Here is a 25,516-nt window from a genome sequence, read left to right as displayed (position 1 = left end):
TAAGATATTAGCAGAATTATGTGTTCAAACCTGGTTAAGCAGAACTGGTTGATCGATAACTAAAAAGAGCTTTAAAATGCATCATTTTCAATCTAAAAGGAAATTCTTATTGTCATGGCCAGCAGTCGCTACTGAGTCCTGTGCTAATTTTAATATTTTAAGGTTTGGAATGAAGATATGAAAAGAAGAGTATTCTGGTTTTCTTTCATGAAACTAAACCAAGAGTTATTGCTAATATACTTCATATTAAGATTCATGAAGTGCTTGACAGGTTAAAATAAAGAGACTTAATATGCATAAATGTAAGGTTCTAAAATTGGGCTTGATAAATCTACTTCAACTTTACAGGTGCATAGAATTGGTGAGAGTTGACTTACTAATAGAAGTTCATATGGTAATGACTTATGATTTCTATCACGTGCAAATTCAGTGAGTCAAAGTATGACATAATTGCCCCCAAAAAAGCTGCTTTGCCTTAGGTTATAATAACATCAGTGGAAGCAAAGTGTTCAGAACAAAGGAAGCCTTTAGTCCCACAGATTAGACACATGTGGAGTGTCTCGTTGCTGTATTTTACAAGGGTCATGGGCTTACTGGAATTCAGAAAGAGAAAGATGGCCAGGATGATAGTCTGGAAACTGTGCTCTCTGAGGAAAAGTTGAGTCAGAATGTTGAGTCTGGAAAGGGAAAACTTGGAAGAACAGAATAGCATCTTCATACATTAGAAAAGAGCAGTGAGAGAGACTTGGCCCCCGCAGACCAGAAACATTCTAAATAATAGTGAATGAATTTGGATTCAATGAAACTGATGTAGTAAGTGTTATTTGATATGTTATTACTTTTGGGGTAAGGTGGACTGAAACATTTTCCCCTCCAGTCAGTAAAAACAAAAAAGTAGTGATTAGAGAAATGTGATTTATGTTTGTACCATTCATTATTAGTCAATGCAAGAAGATTGTAACATGTCTCGTAGCAAGGGAGGAGCAAAATCTCTGTTAGCAGGAAGCCAGCGTTATGAATTTTATAAGAATATGATCAATTTTATGTTTATGAATGTAATATTAATTTCTCAAGTAGATGAGAGTTTTTTAAAGAAAATCAATCTTTAAACTGGTAGAATGGATTTAACTCCAGATACTCATGGAAGCTAAGAGGAGAACAGCTATAGTACAAATTTAGAACCCACTGTATCCATAAAAAGGTAGCTCACTCTTCCCACCTCCCCAGGAACAGTAACAGACAGTGAAGCCAGGCTATGTTTTCCTTCACAAAGAAGCTATAGCTGAGTGGAGGAGAAAAGCCATCAATTTCTAGTAATGAATAGAAGCTACAAATTGTTCAAGATACAGTCAGACAGAAGATGCTAAAAGTTAACTTTATTTCTAGGGAGTAGCTTGTGATCCAGGGAAAATAGGGAGTGGGGCAAGAGCTATTATGTTTGGCAGGATAATAAGTTAGAAAACCTTCAAAAGGCCGACTTCTGAGCCACACGAAGCATTTACTCACCATGATCTATCCAGAGAAAAGCAAGGTCCATCTTCCCTGAATTGTGCCCCTCTGTCCAGTATAGTAGAGACACATGGAAACGAAAGAAGGGGTTTGACTACAGGGTGCAGATAAAAAACCTGGTAAAAAGGCCTTCAGTTCGTTGTCTCTTAGTGAACAAAATAGAAATGTATAAACAAAGGATTATTTAATATAAAGCCATTATAACCAAAGAGAAGTAGCTTAATTTCAAATTAAGCCTGGGCGCTAACTTAAGTGTAGAAGTAAATTTACAACCACTAATCCATGGAACACAGAGAATTGCTGCTGCCAGTGGTGGGAAACCTTGGTCTGCTTAGCAAGCTCAACGTACATGAGAAACAACCAAGGATTCCACCAAAATGAATGCCAAAGTGGGGGAGATGCTGAAAATAGAGGAACACAATGCAATAGAAAACTCCAGATTTTGAAGCAATACTTGCCCCCCCCAAAAAAAGATATATTGTCACACATACATGTGCACACACACACACGCAAATTTTTTTGTGCTGCTCTTCCTTGCTTAATCTCCCGTTTCTGCCATCCTGTTTCCCATAGATGTGCCCACTCATTCCACCTCTAAAAGCTCAGTCCTGCCCTGTGTGCAGACGGCCTCACGTGCAGCCTCACAAGCCCTCATGCCTCAGTGGGAGCCGGGCCTGGTGCCTGGGCATTGGATGCTGGGTCCTCTCAGTCACTGCTCTTTTCATCGAGGAACGTGATCCCAGACTTATCTGGGATCACAGCTCCTCCCTAGTTATGTAAGTAACTTCCAGTTCTCTTAGTCCTGACGATGCCTCAAAAATTTTAGAGCTTCTACTCTCCACTAAAAATTGATGATTTGGAAATTAAGAACCCATTTCTAATCCCCATTCTCTAGTGAATTAATGTGACTAGTACTCTCTTTTTTTAAATTCCCTTTGGGAAATGGAGCTTTTTGCCAGAATCTCCTCCTGACTGCTAGGCCCCGTTACCATGAGCTGACTTTCAAAATTGCACAGATCTAAGTTCCTAGAGAGCTGGGACCATATCTGGTTGGTTATGGCTGAATCGCCAGAGCATCATGCACAGCTCATGCTCAGCAAATATATCATTTTCAAATGTGTGAAAGGATGGCTACTCCCTTACCCTGTATTCCCAATCACTCTGCTCTACCCAAGGGTTGAGACGGTCCCTGAGTTATGTCAGATCTTCTGCTGCCCATTGTGTCCCCAGGATTTGGACAGACTCAGGCATAGTCCTTGGGCAAATGTCTTTTCTGTGAGCCTGGGCCTCAGAACCTCCTATGCACCACTAGGAATTCTGCTCTATCTCTCCCAGAATAAATGGCCTTCTTGGGGATGGTACCCAAGCTACTGAAATTTGGAAGCATTTATTCATTCACTCATTCATTCAACAAACACTTACAGAATGTTAGCCGTTGTGAGAGCACATGCAGCAGAAGTTGCTCTGTCAACAATGTTGAGGAAATTCACAGAGGAGTGTTGGGGACGACGATAAGGAAAACAAAGCTCTTTCCTGACACTAAGATCCTATGCTTTTAAAGAAAAAGGTGAGAAAAAGAAAGGGTAAATAACATAATCTGATGATCAACATATAACCAAGCAACCAGATACTATAATAAAGCAATTGCTTTAATAACTATTATTGCAAAAGGTATTGAAACAATAGATGCAAATGTCTCCTGAGAATGGTAAAACTTCTCCCTGTGATTTCCCTGCCAGAACTGCATAATCTGAATCTAATTACCAGGAAATAATGTGCAAGCCCCAGTTGACAGACATTCCACAAAATAACTGGCCAATGCTTCTCAAACCTGCCAAGGTCAAAAGGCAAAATAAACACTGAGGAAGTATTGCAGCTTAAAGAGACTACAGAGACTTGACAACTAAGTGCAAATTGTGATCCTGGGACGAGACATAAAGGACATTATAGGAACAGTTAATAAATTTGACTATGAACTATGGATTAGATAACGATATTATATAAATGATATTTGTAATTAACTGTGGTTATATAAGAGAATGTCCCTGTTTTATGAAATAAATGCTGAGGTATTTAAGGGTAAAAGAGCATGATGTTTGCAATTTATTCTCAAGTTGTTTTAAAAAAAGAATGATAGAGCAATTGGGTTAAAATATTAACAACTGATTAATTTGGAGAGTGTATCGAAATTCCTTCTACTCTTGCACCTTTTGTGTAAGCATGAAATGTTATCTAAATAAAAAGTTATAAAAATGTGAAATAACTGAGGGAGCTCTGCTCACTTCTGTAAGAGTGTTAAGAGTTAAGAAGGAACTGATAAGTTAAAACGTAGATAACTCAAACCCATTCTGCCTACCAAATTATGGGGTCACTATCAAACAACTTTCCTGTGACTAACAAGTACTTCTGGCAATAAAACACTCCTATTAAATTTAGACACAGATCTGAAGGAGTTCAACAAGATCCAAACAGGAACTACTAAAGGTCATTGCCAAACCTCAAGGATGGTAACAGAAGATAAGTTTCCTCCCTGGGAAAGGCCCTCTAGTGAGTACTGCAACCCATTCTCTGAAAGAAGGTTTAGAATAGTCTAGAATATCTAGAATTTATTCCAGAAAATAGATCTGGAAAATTAGCGAAACCTCTTCTTAAACAGCTGCTTAAAAAAAAAAATAAAGTTAACTTTCACTGTGTTGGACACCCTATGAGTTGTTGGTCTTTCATTTCATTGTCAACAGAACCCTGCAAGACTGGTGTTACCATGTCTACTTTTACATATGAAGAAAATGCAACTGAGAATTAGTGTAATTTGTTCCAACTCACAAAGGTAGGAAGTGATGGAAGTAAAATTCCAACACAAGGTCTGTGCTACTTCAAAACTTATATCCCAACCCATCAAGACAGCACAAATAGGCTGCATTTTGAAGAACTGGGTATCATTAAATGATAACTGAATGCACCCCAAACTCTAAATTAACTAATATTAAATTATTACATGAGAATCTTAATAAGATAGCCCTTAAGGCAAAAGATGACTTTTTATTGACTCCAAACAATCAGAAAACTTAACTTTTCATTTTAATTCAAATATGTTCACATATACACCAGAACTTGAGCTTTTCCCTACCCCAGTTGTTTTCACTGATGGTTCTCTCTCTCTCTGTCTCTCTCTTTCTCTCTCTCCCCCCTTTCTCTCTCTCTCCCTACCTTCTCTCTCTCCCCTCCCCTCCCCACTCTCTCGCTCCCCCTCTCTTTTGCTCTCCCCCTCACTCTCTCTCCCTCTCTCCCTCTATCTTTCTCCCTCTCTCTCTCTCTTTCTATCCCCCTTCCTGCTCCCTGCCCCATTCCCTTTTCTGTTCTCCCTCTTTTAGACTGAGTGGTATAAAATGTTACAAAGTTTTCTGCTGCCCTCCAGTGGTCTTATCCTGGAAGTGGCAGTCACGATAGGAAAAATAGCAAAACCTTTATAGAAGATAATAATAAAATGACACACTCTTTTAGAGTGTTTTAAGATCGTGGGCTTCAGGAGACAGAAAAGCACCTGTGATTACTAAAAAGTTATTAAACTTCACAGGGCCTCAACAACCACATTTATAAAGGAAAGGTTAAAATATCTCCTCATGGTCGTCCCATGGGTTGAGATAACATGCAAAAAGGTCTTGAAGTACAGTACTTGCTCAATAAAAGAAAAGTTTCACCTTATTTAAGCCTGACAACTTTCTATAAGGTTAAGGAAACTGAGGCTAAGCACAAATTACTTATTTTTTAAAGTTACCTCAGCCAGCATTGTGGGTAGAACTCAACCTATAATTCAAATTTTCATATTCTAAGTCTAGTTCTCTTCATGACATCTCAATATTCCAAAGTAACAGTTGCTAATAAGGAACCTTAAGAATTGTTAAAGTCTTAAAGGGATATTTTCACACACTGCTAGTGGTTGCCATTAAATCTGAAAAATATGCATTCCATGGATTAGTAGTCACATCTCTAGAACTGCATCTTAAAAATTGTGAGAAACACACAAAAATTTATGTAGTTGAAAACAAGCTAAATATAAGATATTTATTAAATAAACTTTGGTGCAAATAATAATAATTGGTTTTATTTGTTGGAAAATTTCTAGGTGCCAGATGCTATTCTAAGGGGTATGAATGTATCAACACTAAAATGAAGTTGGTACTATTATTATCTCCATTCAACACATGAGGAAACAGAGAGACAGAGAGGTTAAGTAGCTTGTCCAAGATCACACATTTAGGAAGAAGGAGCACCAGGAATTGAACTGAGATGTCTTATTCAAGAGTCCATGTTCTAGTCACTTATCAATCTTCTTCTGAGACTGTCCATGGATCCACCCATGCTGTCCCATTGTGTGGCAGCACCTATGTAATGGAATATAGTGAACCTTTGTTTAAAAAATGTTTCAATAGGTATTAAATTATATAGGGACATGCTTACATTAAAATATTAAGGGGAATAAACAGTATGCAAAACTGCATACTATATTATTTCAGTTCTAGAAACCTGCGTGTGTGTATGTCTAAGGGTGTATAAATCAAAATCCAGATCTAATTAGTGGCTGTCTCCAAGTGACGGGTTATGTGTCATTTTTTTCTCCTTTGTGCTTTCTAAATATTCTGAATATTTGTTAATGAGACAGAACTGCTGTGATCATCAGAAAATTTAGATTAAAAAAATTCAGGGTGCCAAAAAATTCTAGAATACTTAAGAACAGCACTTAGTTTACCTTAAAAGTTAAAAATTGAATCCAGAAGTAAATATTTGCAAGAAAAACAATTATCAAGGATTGCTAACTTTTAGTTTCTTAAATAATGAATCCAGAAGTATAAATACAAAATATTTGCAAGAAAATATAATTATATCAAGGGTTGGGAGGAGAAGAAGGATGTTCAGACTAGAAAGGGTAGTACCTACCTAAAAGAGAGTGCTTAATAGAACTGTGCTGGATTAAGTTTGCACAGTGGCCCCTATTTTAACTTACGTCAGCTCTACATAAGCAGTCTCCTGACAGTCGTCATTAGGATTCACTGGAGACTGGAACTGTGCGGACAGAGGGCCTGTCTTCAGAAGAGAAAATGGGGGAAGAGCTTTGAACCCAGAGGTACAATCTCTGGATTGGAGAGTTTCAAAGGTGCCAGGGAAAAGCAGTACAAAGAGCCTTCTTTTTGACAATAACTCTAAAACACACTTTGCTCTGTGAACGCCTGTCCTGGGCAGGGCCTATCAGCAGGGCCAGATGAGCCTATAGACACCCAGGGTGGCGCGTTCCCAGCCGCCCTGCGCATGCCAATCTTATCAGTTTTGATGGAAGCCTGGGGCTCCAGATAATGCTACTTGGCCCCAAACGCTGGACAGAGCATGCTTTTTCCTGTTTGGCTGGGAAAGGGAAGGCTGAACTGCTGAGTCTGACACTTAACAGGACTTCGGCATTCCCCTGAATACAGACTAGATCAGAGATTTTATTTTTTTAATTGAAAAGTAACTTGGGTTCTCTTTAGAAACCCTTATTTGGTGTGCGCATCTGGCTATTTCACAGAGATTTCAGTTTTGCAAAGAAGTCGGAGTTGATTTCTTCCCTCAGACAAGCTATTGGTTGTTGGTGGGCAACAGAAGTTGCTCAGCATAGACAGGGGAAAAAACGGTTATGGATGAGACTGAAAGAAAACCTCAAAGGAGAACTCTGAGAATTCATCTCAGGATGAAGCTGCAAGGGCAAAGGAGAAGTACTTGTGACACAAGCAAATGGGGTCCATTGATCAACAGATGCAAGAAGATTCTTCTCCCAACTACTGTACCTCCTGCAACGACGAGAATCTGGCTCCTTGGAGGCCCGCTGCCATTCCTGCTGCTCCTCTCTGGCCTGCAGAGACCCACAGAGGGTTCTGAGGTAGGGGGACAATTGAGGGGGTGATCTCTTTATGATCAGTGCTCCAACAGAGCATTCACCCGGCCACAGCCTTTAAATGGCCCAAAACTTAGGCATTCGGAATCTAGTTTCATTCAGACATTTTAACAAATCATGTTAGTAAAGAGTGTTGAAAACAGTTATGAAAAATTGTAGAATCCTTCACTGTTAGTACACTTGACATTATGGACGCTAGTGGCATAAAGTTATTTTCCTGATCCACTGTAAAAATTAAGTAAAATATTGCTTCCATAGTACAAACAATGCAAAATAAACCAAGTCTATTTGGCTTTAAATTCTAGCATACAGATTGACTTAAGTTTTAAGTGAATATTTTAATAAAGATCTGTGTAACAAAAAACAACCTAATGTTAAGAGATGACAGAGTACATATTTGAGATCTAGTAACATATTAACAAAGTTTCAGAGTTCATCATGACAGTTGACAGAACATTGTATTATTGGTTTGGTTTGGCTCGGCTTGGCTTAAATAGATACCGTAGACCTATTTTAATACCTGATGTGAAGAGTTATTGGTTAAAATCATTTAATCAGTCTTAAAAATGTGTTCTAGTTCACAAACAACTAGCTGACGTCTCATCATAAATAACATAGTAAAAATACCAAATGGGATGTTAAGTTCCAGTTCCAACATCCTTAACATTGACTGGATGGAATGTGATCCTTTAACATGTCCCTCAGTGAGTACTGTTTATTACGAAAACATCATTTCTTTGCCAAGAAAGGAATGTTTTAGAATTTATATAATTTATATATGGCTCTAAATGATAGTCTGATGATATTTTGTGGACTTCTATTCAAATCTGTCATTTCAGTTTAGCATGCACTAGACGTGAATAAATAACATTCTGTTGGCTACCCATTAGAAAGGAATGTCCTTTTCCAGGAGGGGAGGGACTTTCCTAGGCACATTCCTGACCACTGTCCAACCCTTGACTCACTCTGCTGTCCCTGAGGGGGACAAATGTACTTGACTGGTAACATGGGAAAAAACAACTGGGTGTGCTGAGTTTGGCTCTGCTCTTCATCCTCCTGGGAGTTAGCCTGATGGCAAAGGGCATCAGTCCTCTGTTTCCCCATGACAAGAATCTTACCTGGGCAGGCCCCAGTTCAGTACTGCCTGCAAACGAGTCGGTCCCATTCTGGAATTTGCTCTTAACAAGCCACTTGCTATCAGACCTAACAATGTGACTGCTGTAGCGTGCCCTTTTTCAGTAAGAAAACAGATATTTTGGCTTTCATATTTTGCTATTTTTATTATCAATGTTTTCAGAACTCAGGTAGACAAGAAGGTTGTTACTTATGAGAGCCCCCTTAGTACTATTCATAGCTTAAGGATAAAGTTCAAGGATTTAATTTGGTTTTGGGCATTCATAAAAGTGATATTTTTGAAAACACCAGTGAGAGACTAGAAAGAGGGGGGAAAGTAGAGGAAACAGAAAGTGTAATTAAACTACAAGATTTTGAATTTTTTCTTCAAAGTACTTACTATGCAAACATGCTGTGATTTTAGTGATATTAAAAGAGTTACTTCCCCTCTGGGGAGATAAGTTTTTCAAGCTTTCAGTAATTTATTTATCAAACCAAATTCAATCTCTAGCACAGGTCATTGATGCAGGAAGGATTGGAACAGTGTAATGATTTTCAGTGTAACTTACTTCAGTAAATATTGGTTTCCAGGAGAAGACTTAGCCTTATAGAGTACAGCAAATCTGCAACCACATTCACCATCTGATTTGAAAAATTAAACTAAAGATTTTTCTTTTTTTATAGGTTGCAATTAAAATCGACTTTGACTTCGCACCAGGTTCTTTTGATGATCAGTACCAAGGCTGTAGCAAACAGGTTATGGAGAAACTAACTCAAGGGGATTATTTCACAAAAGACATAGAAGCCCAGAAGAATTATTTTAGGATGTGGCAAAAAGCCCACTTAGCCTGGCTTAACCAAGGAAAAGTTCTACCCCAGAACATGACTACCACACACGCTGTGGCTATTTTGTTTTATACATTGAATAGCAATGTTCATTCTGACTTTACGAGAGCCATGGCCTCTGTTGCCAGGACTCCACAGCAGTATGAACGTTCATTCCACTTCAAATATTTACACTACTACCTCACCTCAGCAATCCAGCTGCTGAGGAAAGACAGCATCATGGAGAATGGCACTCTGTGCTATGAGGTGCATTATAGGACAAAGGATGTCCACTTTAATGCCTACACAGGGGCCACCATTCGATTTGGCCAATTCCTCTCCACATCCCTCCTGAAAGAAGAGGCACAGGAATTTGGGAACCAGACACTATTTACCATATTCACCTGCCTGGGTGCACCTGTACAGTACTTCTCCCTCAAGAAGGAAGTCTTGATCCCTCCCTATGAGCTATTTAAAGTTATAAATATGAGCTACCACCCAAGAGGAAACTGGATGCAGTTGAGGTCAACTGGGAACCTGAGCACATATAACTGTCAGCTGCTAAAAGGTATTCTTTATCTAAATTGAGGCCACTCAGGATCACAGACCACTGCTCTTTTATAAAAGTTATTTTTTCTCAGTGGGTTTTTGGGGAAAGATCAAAAACATGAAAACTAGCCTTCGGTAATGATGGAACTGATAGATTAGAGAAAATCCACTTTATTTATTGACTTCTCTTTTCTTCCTACTCCATTACCTCCAGGACAATAAGTTCTGCAGTGAAATTATTATGTAAAAAATTGCAGACAGACAGAGTAAAGCTTGACTGGAAGGTGGAGCATAAAGATAGCACTTTTACCTTCTCCCTCAAACTCATTGCTTTTCTCATTGTCATTACATGGATAAGGAGTTCTAAAAGTAAAGCAAGAGGCAAGATATTTATTCATTAATTTTCTGTTCATTAATCATCTTCTATTGTGATGGGGGCCCTGGAAATACAGAATGAATAAAGCAAAAATTATAACCTAGGAGGATTTTTAGTCTAATGAGAAATGGAAATATGAACAAATGTATACACTCAAAAGTACTAAGTGATATACCAAATATTTAAGCAAACAGCTGTGGCTGCTCAGTGCAGGGAGCTACTCATTCTCTCCAGGAAAAGTGAGGAAGGCTTCATAATAGCCATATGGAACTTGTCGTGAGAATGGGGGTTTTCAATGAAAGAAAAGTCATTTTAAGCAAAGAATACCTTGCTGTGGTTTGAATGTGTCTTCCAATAAGTTCCTGTGTTGGAAGCTTAATCTCCAATGCAACAGTGGTATGAAATGGGCTCTAATAAGAGTTGATTGGACCTTTCCTAATAAGAGATGATTGGATAAATGGATTAATGTTGTTGTCATGTGAGCAGGTTAGTTATTGTGAGAGTGTGTTATTGTAAAGAGAATCTGATCACTGGAGCCTCTCTCTGTCTTGTGTACGCACTTCTCTTCCACCATGCTATGGTATAGCATAAAGGCCCTCACCAGATGCTGGAGCCATGCTCTTGGACTTCCCATCCTCCAGAATTGTGAGAAATAAATTTATTTTCTTTACAGATTACCCAGTCTGTGATACTCTGTTATTGCAACAGAAAACAGACTAAGACACAGCATATGTTAATCACAAGGATTTCAAACAGCCTGGTGTCTTCAGGGACTCTGAAATTCTGGGTGGCTGGTGTGTAGGATGTGTAGGATATGGGAAAAGAATAGGAGTAGGAAGGGAGGAGGGGATTTATCCAGGTGGGAGAATTCTGACGGGGCCTCATTATAAAAGGTCTTGTATTTCATGCTAAGGACCTTTTAATTTTATGCTGTAGGTAATAAGAAGTAATTAGAAGTTTTTAAGGAGTAGAAATCAATTTGGTCAACATCTTAGAAAGGGCTCTGATGACATTGTGAAAAATGAACTGAAGCAGGAAAATTTAGAGATATCAAAATACAAAAAAAAGTTAAACTTTTTTTAAGAAAAACATGGCTGATTGAATTTTATGTTGCCACCTAGCCATTTCATGGAGGGGTAGTTGTGTAGCAAATCCTGTGCCCTTTTTGATTCAGAAAAATTTTTTAAAAAAGACTGTTCATATGTAAATTTATTCACACTCACAGTCAGCTGGAACCCAGTTGCAGGGTCTACCTTCAATATATCCCCAAATTTGTCTTCGCTTTATCATTATTGCTATGATTTATAATTCAGGCTCTCAGCGTTTCTCAACATTTCAGGGCAGTAGTGTTGCAAAAGTGTTCAAACTGGCATCCACACTGAGGTCTAGAATCTGCTCACTCTGTCCTAGCCATAAATACAGACCAGGGAGAGGAGACCTATCAATACTTTCATCTCCTCACATGTCACCTTGGAAACATGGCAGCAAAACGAGTGAAATGAGTATCTGCCCCACAGACACAGGAGATTAGTGTTTGTAGAGGATGAAAAACTATAGTAGAATATGAAGAAAACAGTGAGATTTTGATAATAAATGAAAACATTCATAGCCAGGTTCCCGGATTCTTTGGAACTAAACCTGACTAGGATATGATTACTTCATTCTCATCATGAATTTGGAACATATAATTCTTCACTAGGATAGTAAGCACAGTAAAATATATTCAATGAAAAATTACAGAAGATTTATATTAAGCATTGAGTGGGAAACTGAGGGAAAGGAGTATATAATATAAACCATTACTCACATTCTGCCACTCTATAAACCTCAAAGAAAAATATTTCAGGACACCCCCACCCAAATTAATGATCTTTGCTTTCCTATGGTGAAACTACCCAAATGCAACTTTAACTTAGTTTTGAGTTAAGGTTTAGCTGGGGTAGCCATACAGATCACTAAATTCTGACAGTTCGGTTGGTCTTAATGAAATATTTGGAATCACCAATCACACTTAAGGGAATCAATAATCTTGTGTCGCTCTATAAGCTCCCTGGGGGCAGGAACTCGACTAGTGTTTGAGGAACTAGTATTTGAGAACTAGGCAGGCAGGCAGTTTGAGCCCAGACCCACTCTGTTTGAATTTATATCCCACTGTACCACTTAATAGCTATGTGTTCTTGGTCAAGTTGCTTAAACTCTTTTTTCATCTACCTAATAATCATCGTAACAGAACCTCAGAAGACTTTTGTGAAAATGAAATAAAATGTAAAATTATTGGCCAAGTGCGGTGGCTCACACCTGTAATCCCAGCATTTTGGGAGGCCGAGGCGGGTGGATCAATTGAGGCCAGGAGTTTGAGACCAGCCTGGCCAACATGGTGAAACCTCATCTCTACAAAAAGATACAAAAAGTAGCCGGGTATCATGGCACATACCTGTAGTTCCAGCTACTGGGGAGGCTGAGGTAGGAGAATCGCTTGAATCCAGGAGGCGGAGGTTTCAGCGAGCTGAAATCATGCCACTGCACTCCAGCCTGGGCGATAGAGTGAGACTCCATCTTAAAAGAAAAATAAATAAATAAAATTATTTATATATTCTATAGCATATAATAATGGTAAATTAGTGTTAGCTATTACTAACTTCAGTCCTCTGGCACATAGAAGTGCCCAGCCTATTTTGTTGAATGAGTGAATGAATGATGGTGAATATACCTCTAAGCAATCTGAGCCTTAGACTACATGACCATATAACACAATTAATTAAAAACAGTTCCAATATTTGAAGAAGGGAAGATATTCTAGAAGCTTCAACGCCTAGTCAAAAGTAAGCTGTTGTCACAATGTAAATGATCAACATGGTCACTTGCAATGTGAGTTACCGTAACTAAATTTTTCCCAGAAATTTATCAATTAGAAGCTTGTGTGGCCATGCAGAAAAGCTTGTAAACGGCAGAATAAAAATACCACTGGTCATGATGTGAATCATCCCGTTGTCTGGGGGATCCACAGTCTACACTGTGAGTCACTTAGTAGCCTTCTCGGTTATCAGATCTGGTGTCTCGGTATTGCAGTGTTTGTTTTCAAGTGACCCTCATTTTATTTCATAATGGCCCCAAAGTGCAAGGATAGTGATCTTGGTGATTCAGATATGCCCAAGAGAAAGTGCCTCCTTTGAATGAAAAGTTTAAAGTTCTCAACTTAATATTTTCTTTATAAATTGAAGTGAAGAGGGAAGAGATAGGTCAGAGGCATCATATAATCAGCCAAGAGCTGGAATTGGAGCATTTTCTCACCCTCCACAGCTATGAAACTATCTGGGAAGGTAAAAGAAGGAGAGGAATAAGCTCACATTGCAGGGATGCCTTTCTTCCTTTGATCCCTGACTCTGACTAAGGGTTGCAGAGAAGGCTGGTCCATCCTCTGGTTCCACCTGACCTACCTAAGCCTCATCTGCCATTGGCTAGTTAGCATCACAGTCATTTAGTTGAGGGCAAAAAATTGCAGTAATGCCCCCTTACCTATGGTTTTGCTTTCTCTGGTTTCAGTTACCCGCAGAATATATTAAATGGACAATTCCAGAGATAAAGAATTCCTAAGTTTTAAATGGTATGCCATTCTGAGTGGTGTGATGAAATCTTGTGCCTTCCCTCTCGGGATGTGAATCATCCCTTTGTTTGGGGGATCCACAGTCTACACTGTGAGTCACTTAGTAGCCCTCTCGTTTATCAGATCTGCTGTCTCGGTATTGCAGTGTTTGTTTTCAAGTGACCCTCATTTTATTTCATAATGGCCCCAAAGTGAAAGAATAGTGATCTTGGAGATTCAGATATGCCCAAGAGAAAGTGCCTCCTCTGAATGAAAAGTTTAAAGTTCTCAACTTAATAGAAAGAAAGAAAAAATTGTATGCTGAGGTTGCTAAGATCTACGGTAAAAATGAATCTTCTACCTGTGTAATTGTGAAGAAGGAAAAAGAAATTCATGCTAGTTTTGCTGCCACACTTCAAACTTTATCATTGATGGTATGTATATATATACACACACATACATACATACATACATACACATATGAAAATAACATAGGGTTCACTGCTACCTGTAGTTTCAGGAATCCACTGAATGTCTTGGAATGTATCCACTAAGGATAAAGGGACACTACTGAATACAGTCTTGGATAGGACACAATATCTATCTCTTATGATTTAAAAAATGTTTGATTGCCAGCCAGGTGCAGTGGCTCACGCCTATAATCTCAGCACTTTGGGAGGTCGAGGCAGGTGGATCACAAGGTCAGGAGATCGAGACCAGCCTGACCAACATGGTGAAAGCCGTCTCTACTAAAAATACAAAAATTAGCCAGGAGTGGTGGCACGAGCCTGTAATCCCAGCTACTCAGGAGGCTGAGGCAGTAGAATCACTTGAACCCAGGAGGCAGAGGTTGCAGTGAGCCAAGATCGCGCCACTGCACTCCAGCCTGGGCAACAGAGTGAGACTCTGTCAAAAAAAAAAAAAAGTTTGATTGCCTTCAGAATGTTTTCAGTTATTCGCTACAGTGTTGTTTCTTTGTTTCTTTGTTTCTTTGTTTTTCTCTCAATCAGTAAGTGAAGGAACATCAGAAAGGTCCTTAAAGTGATTTATTTTAACTGATAAGTAGTACTTACCCCAACATTCTGGAGCAGTATTGGACTGAGCCATACATGAACAATAAGAGGAAGGAGGTAGTGTGTCTTTCTTATCTGGGATCCTTAACAGGGAGGAAGTAAGATCAGCGGACTCTCCCCAGACCCGACTTTCTAGATAGCTACTATTTCCCACTTCACTGCTCCACTAACCCCAGCCTAGGGAATTCACAGATGGTGTTCTGGAACACTGATATCTAACTCCTCACGAAACTGTTATCTTCTCTGGACACTATTTCTCATTCTTTCAGCTTCGTTTTGTTTCATGAGCAGGAGCCACAAGCTATTCTGTGTCCCCAGAAGTCCCTATAAGCCAAGTGAATTATGTTTTCTCTCCTGTTCCCTCTCAATCTGACAGACGTGATACTGGAAAGACCACTTGAAGACCTTTAAAATTACCCAGCAGCATACTGTAATTCTCCCAAAGAAGAGACAGTATATTAAAGAGCATAGCTTCTCCAGTCCTTCAATTTATGCTAAAATCGGTCCTGTTAGCATGTAACTCAAGTTTAAAGAGTTTCCAGGAATCTGTTGCTTTTAGAGAGACAAGAGATCAAATTAATAGAATTATACTATTTAAGGAAGTAAATTTGCAAAAGGAAAAATTGTCATTCTAAACTAACAGCTTTCCCCTCTAATTATTCCATCACCCCTCACATGACCTGTACTGGTTGCCATAGAAACAGGTGTCTTCATGCCCATTGGAAGACTCAAAATATGTTAACAGAATGTTAGTTATTTGCCCTTAAATCTTGCTTCTTTCAGCAAAATAACCTATGCCAAAAATCTGTAGACACACAAATACATGCTCTGTTCTATATCATTGGATTCACAAAGAACAGGGATTTATTTGTTAAAATGTTTCACATAATCAAAATTCTTAAAATGTTTCTAGAGAAATATAGGCAATTGTTTGTAGTCAGCCTGGTTTTACATGTAAACTTCACTTTTTAACAACCTGTACGATTCTGGTGGGGAGAAAATGAATGAATGCATGTAAAATCTCTTAGAATAGTATCTGACAAATGTAAGTACTCAAAACTTTTAAGATACTATTATCATTATTATTATTTATTTTATTAGCTTTCTATTTTGCCTGTTTTCTTTTACTCTGGGCTTCAATTATCTAAAATTAGTTTACCCTATTTGTGGCATCACAATGACCTTGAAGTAGAGTGTCAGTCTCAGATAAATGGATGAAAGAATGAGTCATTGAATAAATCTGGGAGACCACACGGCATGGTGGAAAGTGAATAAACTTTGGAGCCAGAAAGATTTGGACATATGTTAGTAGCTAGGTGACCTTATGCAAATGACTTAACCTCTGAGCCTGTTTCTTCATTTATAAAATGGAAGTGATACTCATCTTGTGGGAATGTTGTGATAGCATTGGTGTCTCTGCCTCCTCTCAAACACAACTGAGAAACTCTGGGAAAGTACTTTGCACATGGAAGTGGGATAATGGTTTAATGGCACAAACATGTGCTTCAGTGAAATTGATAGTAAGAAGAGAAACAAAGGAAGAGGCAGAAGGAATAACGCTTTTCATTTTCGGGTGCTAAGTTTTTGCTAGGTAATATTCTAAAATATTAATACTCTTGCTCCTTGCATTTTGACAGAAAGAGGCTATAGATAGCATTTGCCTCAAACACTAGACTTGGTATACTGCATGTCAGCTTTACCTTTTTCTGTTTAAGGACTATTTACTTCTGAACAGTATGATAAAATTCAGATTCAGACTTCATGAAATAAAAGTTATAATCATTATGTATTTCTTCCAGACTTTATACCCTAAGGCAGAGATGACCAAAATCAGGTTATAATACACTGATAAAATGATATTTGTTTGGCAGTTTAGTTTACAAAATGTTTGGACACCCATTATCTGTTTAGTTTTCACAATCACCCTGTAAGTCAGGTTATTGACTCCGCTGTACTGATGTGAATGCTGAGATTCAGAGAGCTTAAGGGATTTGCGTAAAATTATTCATAGTTTACAAATGACAAAAATAGGATCCTTCCCCATGTTTTCTAATAAGAATTCCAGGACAATATTCTCCATAGACTGGTTTCAGGGGATTCATCCATTCTTCAGCAAATATAACTGAGAAACTACCGTTAGTTTTAAGCTTCTTGACTATGACTGTTTACATTATAAATCAGTTCACACACACATAAATATGCAAATACACACATATTCATAAAATACAACAGTTACCCTTTTCATAGGCAGTGTTAATGCTAGTGTTTCTATTCTAACTTATTTTATTACATTATTAAACAATGATGGCTATGACCTCCTAAGCTGATGTCACAACCCATCAATGGATCACATTCTCCAATTTTAAAAATACTGTAAAAAGGTAAAGAGAAAATTAAAAACTTTGAAGAGATAGTCAAATAGAAAACTAAAGACAACTACAAAAGTAAAAAAAAAGGTGAGGTATCCTCAAATAAAACTTTAGTTTGTAATTAATGCACGCTGTCTTTCATTTATTTTCCTAAATATATGGTCCATGTAACAACAATAATAATAATAATGCCAGGTAGAAATGGTAATGGCCATAAAAGAGGTAGAGAAAAAGTATCAACAGAGTTAGTTACTTTAACCTGACATAATAAAATTAAGCGGAAGCTATTTTTAACATCCTAATTATTATAAAGAGGACTTATGAATTTTTTTGAGGAATGACTATGATTGCAAGACAGTAGTGTCTATGTGTTTGTCTCTTATTTGGGCATCATCATAATAGCAGCTATTATTCATTCATTCAACAAATCAGTATTTATTGGTCACTTGCTATTTGCTAGGCACTATCCTAGGTGCAGGGAAGGAAACAGGTGAAAATCCCTGCCCTTGGGGATTTACATTCTATTGATGTGAGGCAGAAATAAACAAAATAAATAAGTAAATTATGTCGTAGTTAGTAGGTGGTACATACTAAGATGAAAAATAAAGCAGAGTAAGGAGACAGTGAACACTATGGGAAGGAGTGGCAATATTAAACTGGGTGATCAGGGGAAACTTCACTGAGAGGGTGACATTTGAGCCAAGGTTGAAAGGAGATGAGAGAGCCAGTCCCATGTATATCTCAGGAAAGAGCATTCCAGGAAGAAAGCACAGCAAGTGCAAATGTCTCAAGTAAGAAGCAACAGCAAAGATACCAGTGTATGGGAATGAGAGAAAAATAATAGAAAGCGAAGACAGAAGATGATGTAGATTCGATCACATAGGACCTTGAAGGCAGTTGTAAGGACTTTGGCTTTTCCTCTTAGATAGGATACCACTGAGAGGTTTTGGGCAGAGAACATAGAAGATTGTGTCAAAACTGACCTAGCAGCCCAGTAGAGGATAAACTGTAATGAGGTAAGCAGAGAAACCAAGTAGGGGGCTATTTCAATCATTCAGTTGAGAGATGAAGGTGGTAGAGTGGAGGCAGTAAGGTTTGATGAGATTCAGAGCCAAAAGGAGGTCCTGACACACTGGAAGTGAAGAGTGAGGGAAAAAGAAGAGTGAAGAATGACTCCAAGGTTTGGCTAGAGTAACTGAAAGGATGGAGGTGGCACTCACTGAGATGGAGAAGCCTGGGGATGGAGTAGATTTAAGAGCAGGAGTTTGGTATTTGACATGTTATATCTGAGCTGTGCAATAGTAACCCAAGCAGAGATGTTGAGTGGACAGTTGATGCACGAGTGTAGAATTCCGAGTGACCCAGGATGGAAAGATAAATTTGAGGTCAGTGGGTTATGGGTGGTATTTAAAGCCAAGAGACTGGATGAGCTCCCCACAAAGGTGTATAAATAAAGGAGAGAAAATGTCCAAGGATCAAACCTCAGGACACTCCCATTTTAAAAGGTCAAGTACAAAGAAGATGGAGAGGCCAGGTGTGATGGCTCACACCTATAATCCCAGCACTCTGGGAGGCCAAGGTAGGTGGACTACTTGAGCTCAGGAGTTCGAGACCAGCCTGGGCAATGTGGTAAAACCCCGTCTCTACCAAAAATACAAAAAAAAAATAGCCAGGCATGGTGGTGTGCACCTGTAGTCCCAGCTACTTGGGAGGCTGAGGTGGAAGAATCACTTAAGCTGATGTTGCAGTGAGCAGAGATCGCACTGCTATACTCTAGCCTGGGTGACAGAGCAAGACCTATCTCAAAAAAAAAAAAAAAAATGGAGAAGGAATGGCCAATGAGGGAGGAGAAAATTGATAGAGTTGGTGTCCTAAGAGCAAAAAGAAGAGTAAGTATCAAGGAGGATGGAGTGATTCACTACCATAAATATGGTTGATAGGTCAAATACAGTGAGGACTGAGAATTGACATTACATTCCAGGAAGCTCAACATATAATCTCTGAAATCAGACTCTCTAGGTTAAATACTGGCTCTGTCACTTACTGTGTGGCCTAACAGAGACCCTTAAGCTCTCTAAATACTGGGAAAGGGTGGGACTGGAAATCCTTGTGATCTTTAGCCTCAGTGAAGAGGAAAAAAAAAACAAAAATCGTTTGAGAACCATTCTAATGATTGACCTGCTAAAGTGGTATTAATGCTTCCTAAGTCTCTGTAGGGATTCATATAATTTGATTTTAACACAAACTTTGACAAAAGTTTAGAAAGACGTATGCTCTTAATTTTCCTTGCCAACTCTTATTGGTGAAAATTAAGGTCTTGAAAATTACTGTATCTACTCCAGCTTGGTGACAGAGTGAGAACTCCAACTCAAAAAAATAAGACAGAAATTACTGTATATATATATATATATACAGTACACACATACACACACAGAGTAATTTCTGTCTTTTCTGTCTTGGAATTTCTACTTGTATACACACACACACACACACACACATTCCTATATAGAAATTCCAAAAAACTAAAAAATGTATATATTGTGTGAAAATAGTAGAAATGTATTTCTCCCTCATCTGGTTATCCTATCAAACAATATGAGCAAATATTGAGGCAATTAGAGTTGAATCTCTTCCTCCCAGAAACATCTTTTCTACCTTAAACAATAGTGAAAACTGGCTGCAAAGAGATTCCAGTCTTTATTTAGACTATTTTTTACAGGGTTTCCATCTCCCATCTCATTTCAGTCCCCATCCTATTATATGGCCAATTATTCGTTATATCTGACAATATTTTTTTTTTCCAGTTTTGCTTCCACACCTAACTGGCTACTAACCTGTCCCACATTTCCTGTGAAAGGTGTATATGTGTAGTTAGAACACACACACACACACACACACACACACACTCCAAACAGGATTGTGTGAATATTTCTCGCTCACCTTGTAATGAAAAATTCTATGGATGGACATGTAATACACAGACAAACAGGTTAGTGGTTAAGAATGCAGAATTGAGACAAACTGGCCAAGTTTGAATGGTGCCTACACTACTTACAAGATGTGTGACATTGGCAAGTTTTTTCTCATCTCTGTATCACAATCTCATCAAGTAAAAACCAAGGATAATGAGAATAAAAATCTCATAGGTTTTTTGTGAGGCTTAAGTAAGTTAATATATAGCAAGGGCTCGAAAAAGATCCTAGCACAAAATCAGCATTCAGTCTGTGTTAACTTTCATAATGGTGATGAAGATGATGATAATTAAGATGGGGATAATGCTAACCGTGATTATGCTGCTGGTGATGATAAAGATGGAAAATTAGATTTCTACCGCCAGCTGGCTGGGTTACCTGGGAGTACATCTTTTAACCTCTTGGTGTCTGTTTCATGATCTGCAAAATAAGCAAGTTATGTTAGAAAAATCTAAAATAATGTGTTTTAAGTAGCTAACTTCAAATGTTTTTATTAGGAATTTTCTAAGTTAAGTAAGTGGATCAATGGATAGATGAGGTAGTTTTAAAAAAAAAACTCTGCTACCTAAAATATCTCTTTTGTTTTGTTTTTTACAGCTTCCAGCAAGAAATGCATCCCTGATCCTATAGCTATTGCATCTCTCTCCTTTTTGACCAGTGTCATCATCTTTTCCAAAAGCAGAGTATAAAGGAATCTTGTGGCTCCTTTTATTTAAAAAAAATATTTAAATAAAATCTTTTTTATTGGCCTTTTGGCTAGAAATGGACATTTATTTTCCAGGAAGGATGATCCCATCATACTTCTGCTGAAACCAGTGCATGGCCTCCTCTTTGCTAATTCTCTTATGCCTTTCCTTGTACCCCTTTTCCTTATTTCAATCTGGGCACCCTAAGTACTCTTGGGGAAATCACTTTGCCCAGCTAGCAACTGATGCAGAGCTGGCTCAGCCCACTGACTGTGACTGGCCTGTAACTCAGGCCTTAGCCAATCAGTATATTTCTTCTTCATGGACATAAAGATTCATGCTGGAATAGAAAATGATCCAATCAGAGCCTGTGAGATACAATCAGGGTACTTTTGTGGAATTGCAATTGGAAATAGAATGGGAGGTTCTTTTCTGAATGGATATTAATGAAAGCAGGGTAGGAGCTTATAGCTGCCAGCAAAGATCCTGCCACCAGGAGAGGAGACCCTATCTCCTTGAGAAAGGACCTAACACAACAAAGGAAGAGCTGATACGTGAAAAGAAACTGAGACCTGATGAGAATGTATAAGCCTCTGGATCCAACTTTGCCTAAAGCTGAATACTACAAGATTTTTCATTATATAAATCAATAATTTATGTTTTTGCTTGCATAATTTGAATTAGATTTTCTATGTCAAGCATCAAGCAGTTGAAGTTCCAATGAATACAAGGACTCTTCCTTATTTTTTTTAATTTAGTTATTCTAAATAGGAACAAATCAAAGAAGATCAAATTAGAAAGCAAAGGACAAATTCTTCACCAAACAGAAAAGCTTTGAACCCCAGAGATTAACCAAGGTGTGAATTTTCTTCAGAGATTTTTTATGAGCATTCAAGATTAAGCTAGTAAGGCCTCAGATGAGAAGACACATGGAAACGTGAGAAATAAAAGGGAAAGTTAATGAAAGATGTTAGTGAAATTTCATTCACCAGCAGTAATGGGTGTTCATGCATGTTCCTAAGACATTACAAAAGTTAAAATTTAAACTCATATGTTAATTCATAGAGAACTTGATGGCAAATTTAAGTCTTCATAGCAAATTTAAATATTAGGAAAACATGAGGGTATGTGTGAAGGTTAACAGAGAGTATGAGAGAAAAAAACACTGATTACAAACAAATATCAGCAATATAGTGAGGTCTCATTACATGTAAACTAGTACATGCAAAGAAGTATAAATTGTTGAATTGTATAGCTGGAAATGTTCTCTAACGCTTCTCTCAGGTAGTAATTTAGGTAGCGACATAAGGGATTATTTAACCTGATCACGATCACTAAAGACCCTGGTATCAGGCTAAATGGAGTAAAGATGAGGGCTAGCTCTATAATTTTGGATTTTGAAAATCCATGCTCCTTATCCCTTTTGAGATTTGGATAAGAAGCAGCAAAACTGAAAATCGGTCCATCTATTTACTCTCCATAGGACTTCCTGAATGGCCTGTGTCATGATCAAAGAAATGGAATGGGGAATAAGCTACATAAAATTACCTGGCAGGGAGTTCAGGCATCTCTGTACTATCATTCTTTAAATTGGGATTTGAAACTAACAGGGCCAAATCACCTCTGTCACCTAGTTGCAGTAGCCTCTACAGTCAATAAAGGAAAGAATTTCTGCCAGGCATGGTGGCCCACCCCTGTAATCTCAGCACTTTGGGAGGCCGAGGAGGACGGATCATGAGGTCAGGAGTTCAAGACCAGCCTGGCCAGCATGGTGAAACCCCGTCTCTACTACAAACACAAAAATTAGCCAGGCATGGTGGCACGCACCTGTAATCCCAGCTACTTGGGAGGCTGAGGCAGGAAAATTGCCTAAACCCAGGAGGCGGAGGTAGTGCAGTGAGCCAAGTTCACACCACTGCACTCCAGCCTGGGCAACAGAGTGAGACTCGATCTCAAAAAAAGAAAAAAAGAATTTCTACAAACAGACAATTTATGTGACTTGCATAGGATAGGGTCTTTGGCAGTTTGGTGGCTACCTAGTAGAGAGTCCTGGGGACATGGCTCTGGAAGCAAGCTTTTCCAGTGAGCATCGATGAGTCAGTAATGACATGCTATGTTGGTAAAAGCCACTCAACATCTTAAGTACATTTTTCCTGTGCCATATAAATGCATGTATTGAGCCATACTGTGTACAAAGCACTTTGGGGATTAAAAGTTGAGAACACTAGGCCAGATCTCTCATGAGTTTACAATCTCTTAGGAGAAATTAAGAACATAAGTAAGCCACAAGTGAAATGCCAAAAAAAAAAAAAAGGCAAAAATCAAGTTTTCTGTTCATAACAATTCAAAAGAAAGATTTCTTCCAACTGAGGCAAGAAGAGACACCCGGAAGGCTTTAAGTAAGAGGCTGCATTTGAACCAGCCGTTCGGGCTCTAGGCTGGGAGAAGGGGTGAGCAGATGGAGAAAAAAACAAGAAAAAGTATTGCCAAGTGCGTAGTGCCCAAAACAAGGCCAAATATTAAATGCTTGGAGCTGAGAGAAAAATGTGATTCCTCTGGCCTATGGTTAGATAAAGCTTTCTATCAGAGATGAGGTTTTACTTAGAGGAAAGCAGAAAATAGAAGCGGATACGGAATGATCGATGTATGTACAGCATAAGTTCAGGGAGCAGATAGGTCTGGCAGAGAGTGAGGGGTAATGTGGGCTGGAGAGGAAATTGGAAGCCACTCAGTGAAGCTAAAAAGTCAGCCAAAAGCATTTGATTTCCATGAGAAGTCATAATTTTCTGAGTAAGACAATTCTCCTAAAGCGTTGACTCTCCAGGCACAAGCAGCAATAGCATCCTTTAAGAACTCGTTAGAAATGTGAATTTTAGGGCCTGATCCCAGACTACAGACTACAGAAATTGAACAGTCTGTTTTAATAAGTCCTCTAGATAATTCTGCTATACACCAACATTTGAGAACACTGTGACTTACACAATTATGATCCTTAAGGGAATAGCCAAGTTTCTAAAAAAGATAACTTAGTTCTAACTCCTGCTGCTGTTTTACAGATCAAATCTCTGGAGACAGAAACTATTCTCTTAAAATTATGTAGATTCATGAGTTTGGTTAAGGATAAATGTACATAGTTCATATCCCCTCAGTCTCTCCCTATAGTCCAAAGTTGTTGAGCAAGGAATCTGTAGAATATTGATTTAAATTGATTAAGTTACATGTTTATGAAACTCTAAGAGACTAGTTTTAGAAATTTCACTGTAATTTCTGCTGGGATAAATTTGTTAGCCTGGGATATCTTCCAAAGATAAGGCGGATGTTCAAATATGTGTAAATTCATGCAACTGTTAACAGAGACTGTGCTGTAAGGAGTACTTATGTCCTATAGTAATTTTATTAAACAAATACATGTATGTCTCCTTTTGATGTGTACAGAAATATACTGTTTAACCTGAAGAAGCTGATTGAAACAGGAAAAATTTAAAAAGTAAAAACACTCATCCCATGTAATACTTTATTTTTATAACAAGGTGTTCTCTTTAATATGCCTATTAGATTATCCTGAAGTTCTCTATTTACTCTTACTTTAAAAAAATCCAATGAAAGAAAATTTCAGTAAAGTTTGTTTTGCTAGAAGAATCAGGATTCTTGTACTGAGTTGTCTAATAATATGAATCAAATTGATTTACACTGAATGAACTAGCTCTTGATTTGGTAAAATTCAACAAGCATTTATTAGGTGCTTTCAGAAATACCAAGATGCAGCAAACACTGGCAACTAATAAAAAAAATTACAAGTATAATAGTATTTCATTTTTTTAATAGTAAATGATCATGTGTTGTGTTGTGTGGCAGTTCACTTTTTCCTCCCTACTGATGATTCATTCAAACAGCTAGGCCATCCCATGCTCACAGCCTAGAGGAGGAATGAGACCAGGCATAGTATAGAAACACACCCCACTTTGTTCTTCAAAAACTGAAGGATATTAGAGAAAATGAGAGGAACCCAAAACCAAAGTATTTGAGAGAAACATTAAATGTGAGTAATAGGTTTGAGAAAAAAATACAGCTTTTCCTCAGTATTTCCAGAAGCCAGGAGGCAGCAGCAGACATGATGTCATTAGAGTGGTCAGACTGGTGGTACCCAGGGTGGGAAAATGTGAAACACTGTAAGTGATCACCAGCCTAACAACAGCCACCAGCACTGGAAGACCACTCATCTTTATTGAAGTGGGCACTTCCCATCTCTAACACCCTGGTTGTCATTCCCATTGGCATCTGGCAAGGACTTCCTGTGAACTGCCACCACCTATTCTTCCAGTCACCTCACAGAAAGACTCTGCACCAAGACTTTTCTTGGTCCTTGTCTCATTCATTTCCATATGAATCCCCCTAGCTGTTGCATCCAACATTCTGAAACATAATCCTAAGACTAAAAGGAGATTGAAACCCTAGACACATATAGGTCCAGAAAAAGTAGCAAAGTGAGAGTCCTGTCTCCCTTCTCCTCTCTCTCACCCTCTGTGTGTGTGTGTGTG

At 38.3% G+C, this 25,516-nt stretch overlaps 2 protein-coding genes across 4 annotated transcripts in view; one reads left to right on the top strand and one right to left on the bottom strand.

The window, feature by feature from the left end:
- The window catches only part of PDE6H (phosphodiesterase 6H), a 175,846-nt gene that overhangs the window by 128,337 nt on the left and 21,993 nt on the right, over positions 1–25,516 (bottom strand). For 2 of the 3 annotated variants that reach the window (XM_055095433.2, XM_063593010.1), the window contains exon 2: positions 12,730–12,851. The gene's annotated coding sequence lies outside the window, so the exon portion shown is untranslated. Of the gene's footprint in view, positions 1–12,729; positions 12,852–20,603; positions 20,713–25,516 lie in introns of all 3 variants that reach the window. The other variant, XM_063593011.1, reaches the window with a different exon arrangement.
- ART4 (ADP-ribosyltransferase 4 (inactive) (Dombrock blood group)) lies at positions 6,860–24,778 on the top strand. Its single transcript, XM_003816516.7, has 3 exons — positions 6,860–7,417; positions 9,230–9,938; positions 20,890–24,778. Exons 1-3 carry the CDS (start codon positions 7,175–7,177, stop codon positions 20,979–20,981), a joined length of 1,044 nt encoding a protein of 347 aa, XP_003816564.1. The 5' UTR covers positions 6,860–7,174; the 3' UTR covers positions 20,982–24,778.

Source organism: Pan paniscus, chromosome 10 (genome assembly GCF_029289425.2).
Source record: "Pan paniscus chromosome 10, NHGRI_mPanPan1-v2.0_pri, whole genome shotgun sequence".
In the NCBI taxonomy this organism is placed as follows: domain Eukaryota; kingdom Metazoa; phylum Chordata; class Mammalia; order Primates; family Hominidae; genus Pan; species Pan paniscus.
The sequence above is the reverse complement of the archived record's forward strand: the minus strand, read 5'-3'. Positions and strand labels throughout refer to the sequence as shown.

What these genes read in the sequence shown, in the direction of transcription:
- ART4 (XM_003816516.7), top strand. Translation starts at nt 7,175, where the DNA reads ATGGATGAGACTGAAAGAAAACCTCAAAGGAGAACTCTGAGAATTCAT. An exon ending in GACCCACAGAGGGTTCTGAG is followed by an intron (nt 7,418 to 9,229) that starts GTAGGGGGACAA and finishes CTTTTTTTATAG; the next exon opens with GTTGCAATTAAAATCGACTT. An exon ending in TAACTGTCAGCTGCTAAAAG is followed by an intron (nt 9,939 to 20,889) that starts GTATTCTTTATC and finishes TGTTTTTTACAG; the next exon opens with CTTCCAGCAAGAAATGCATC.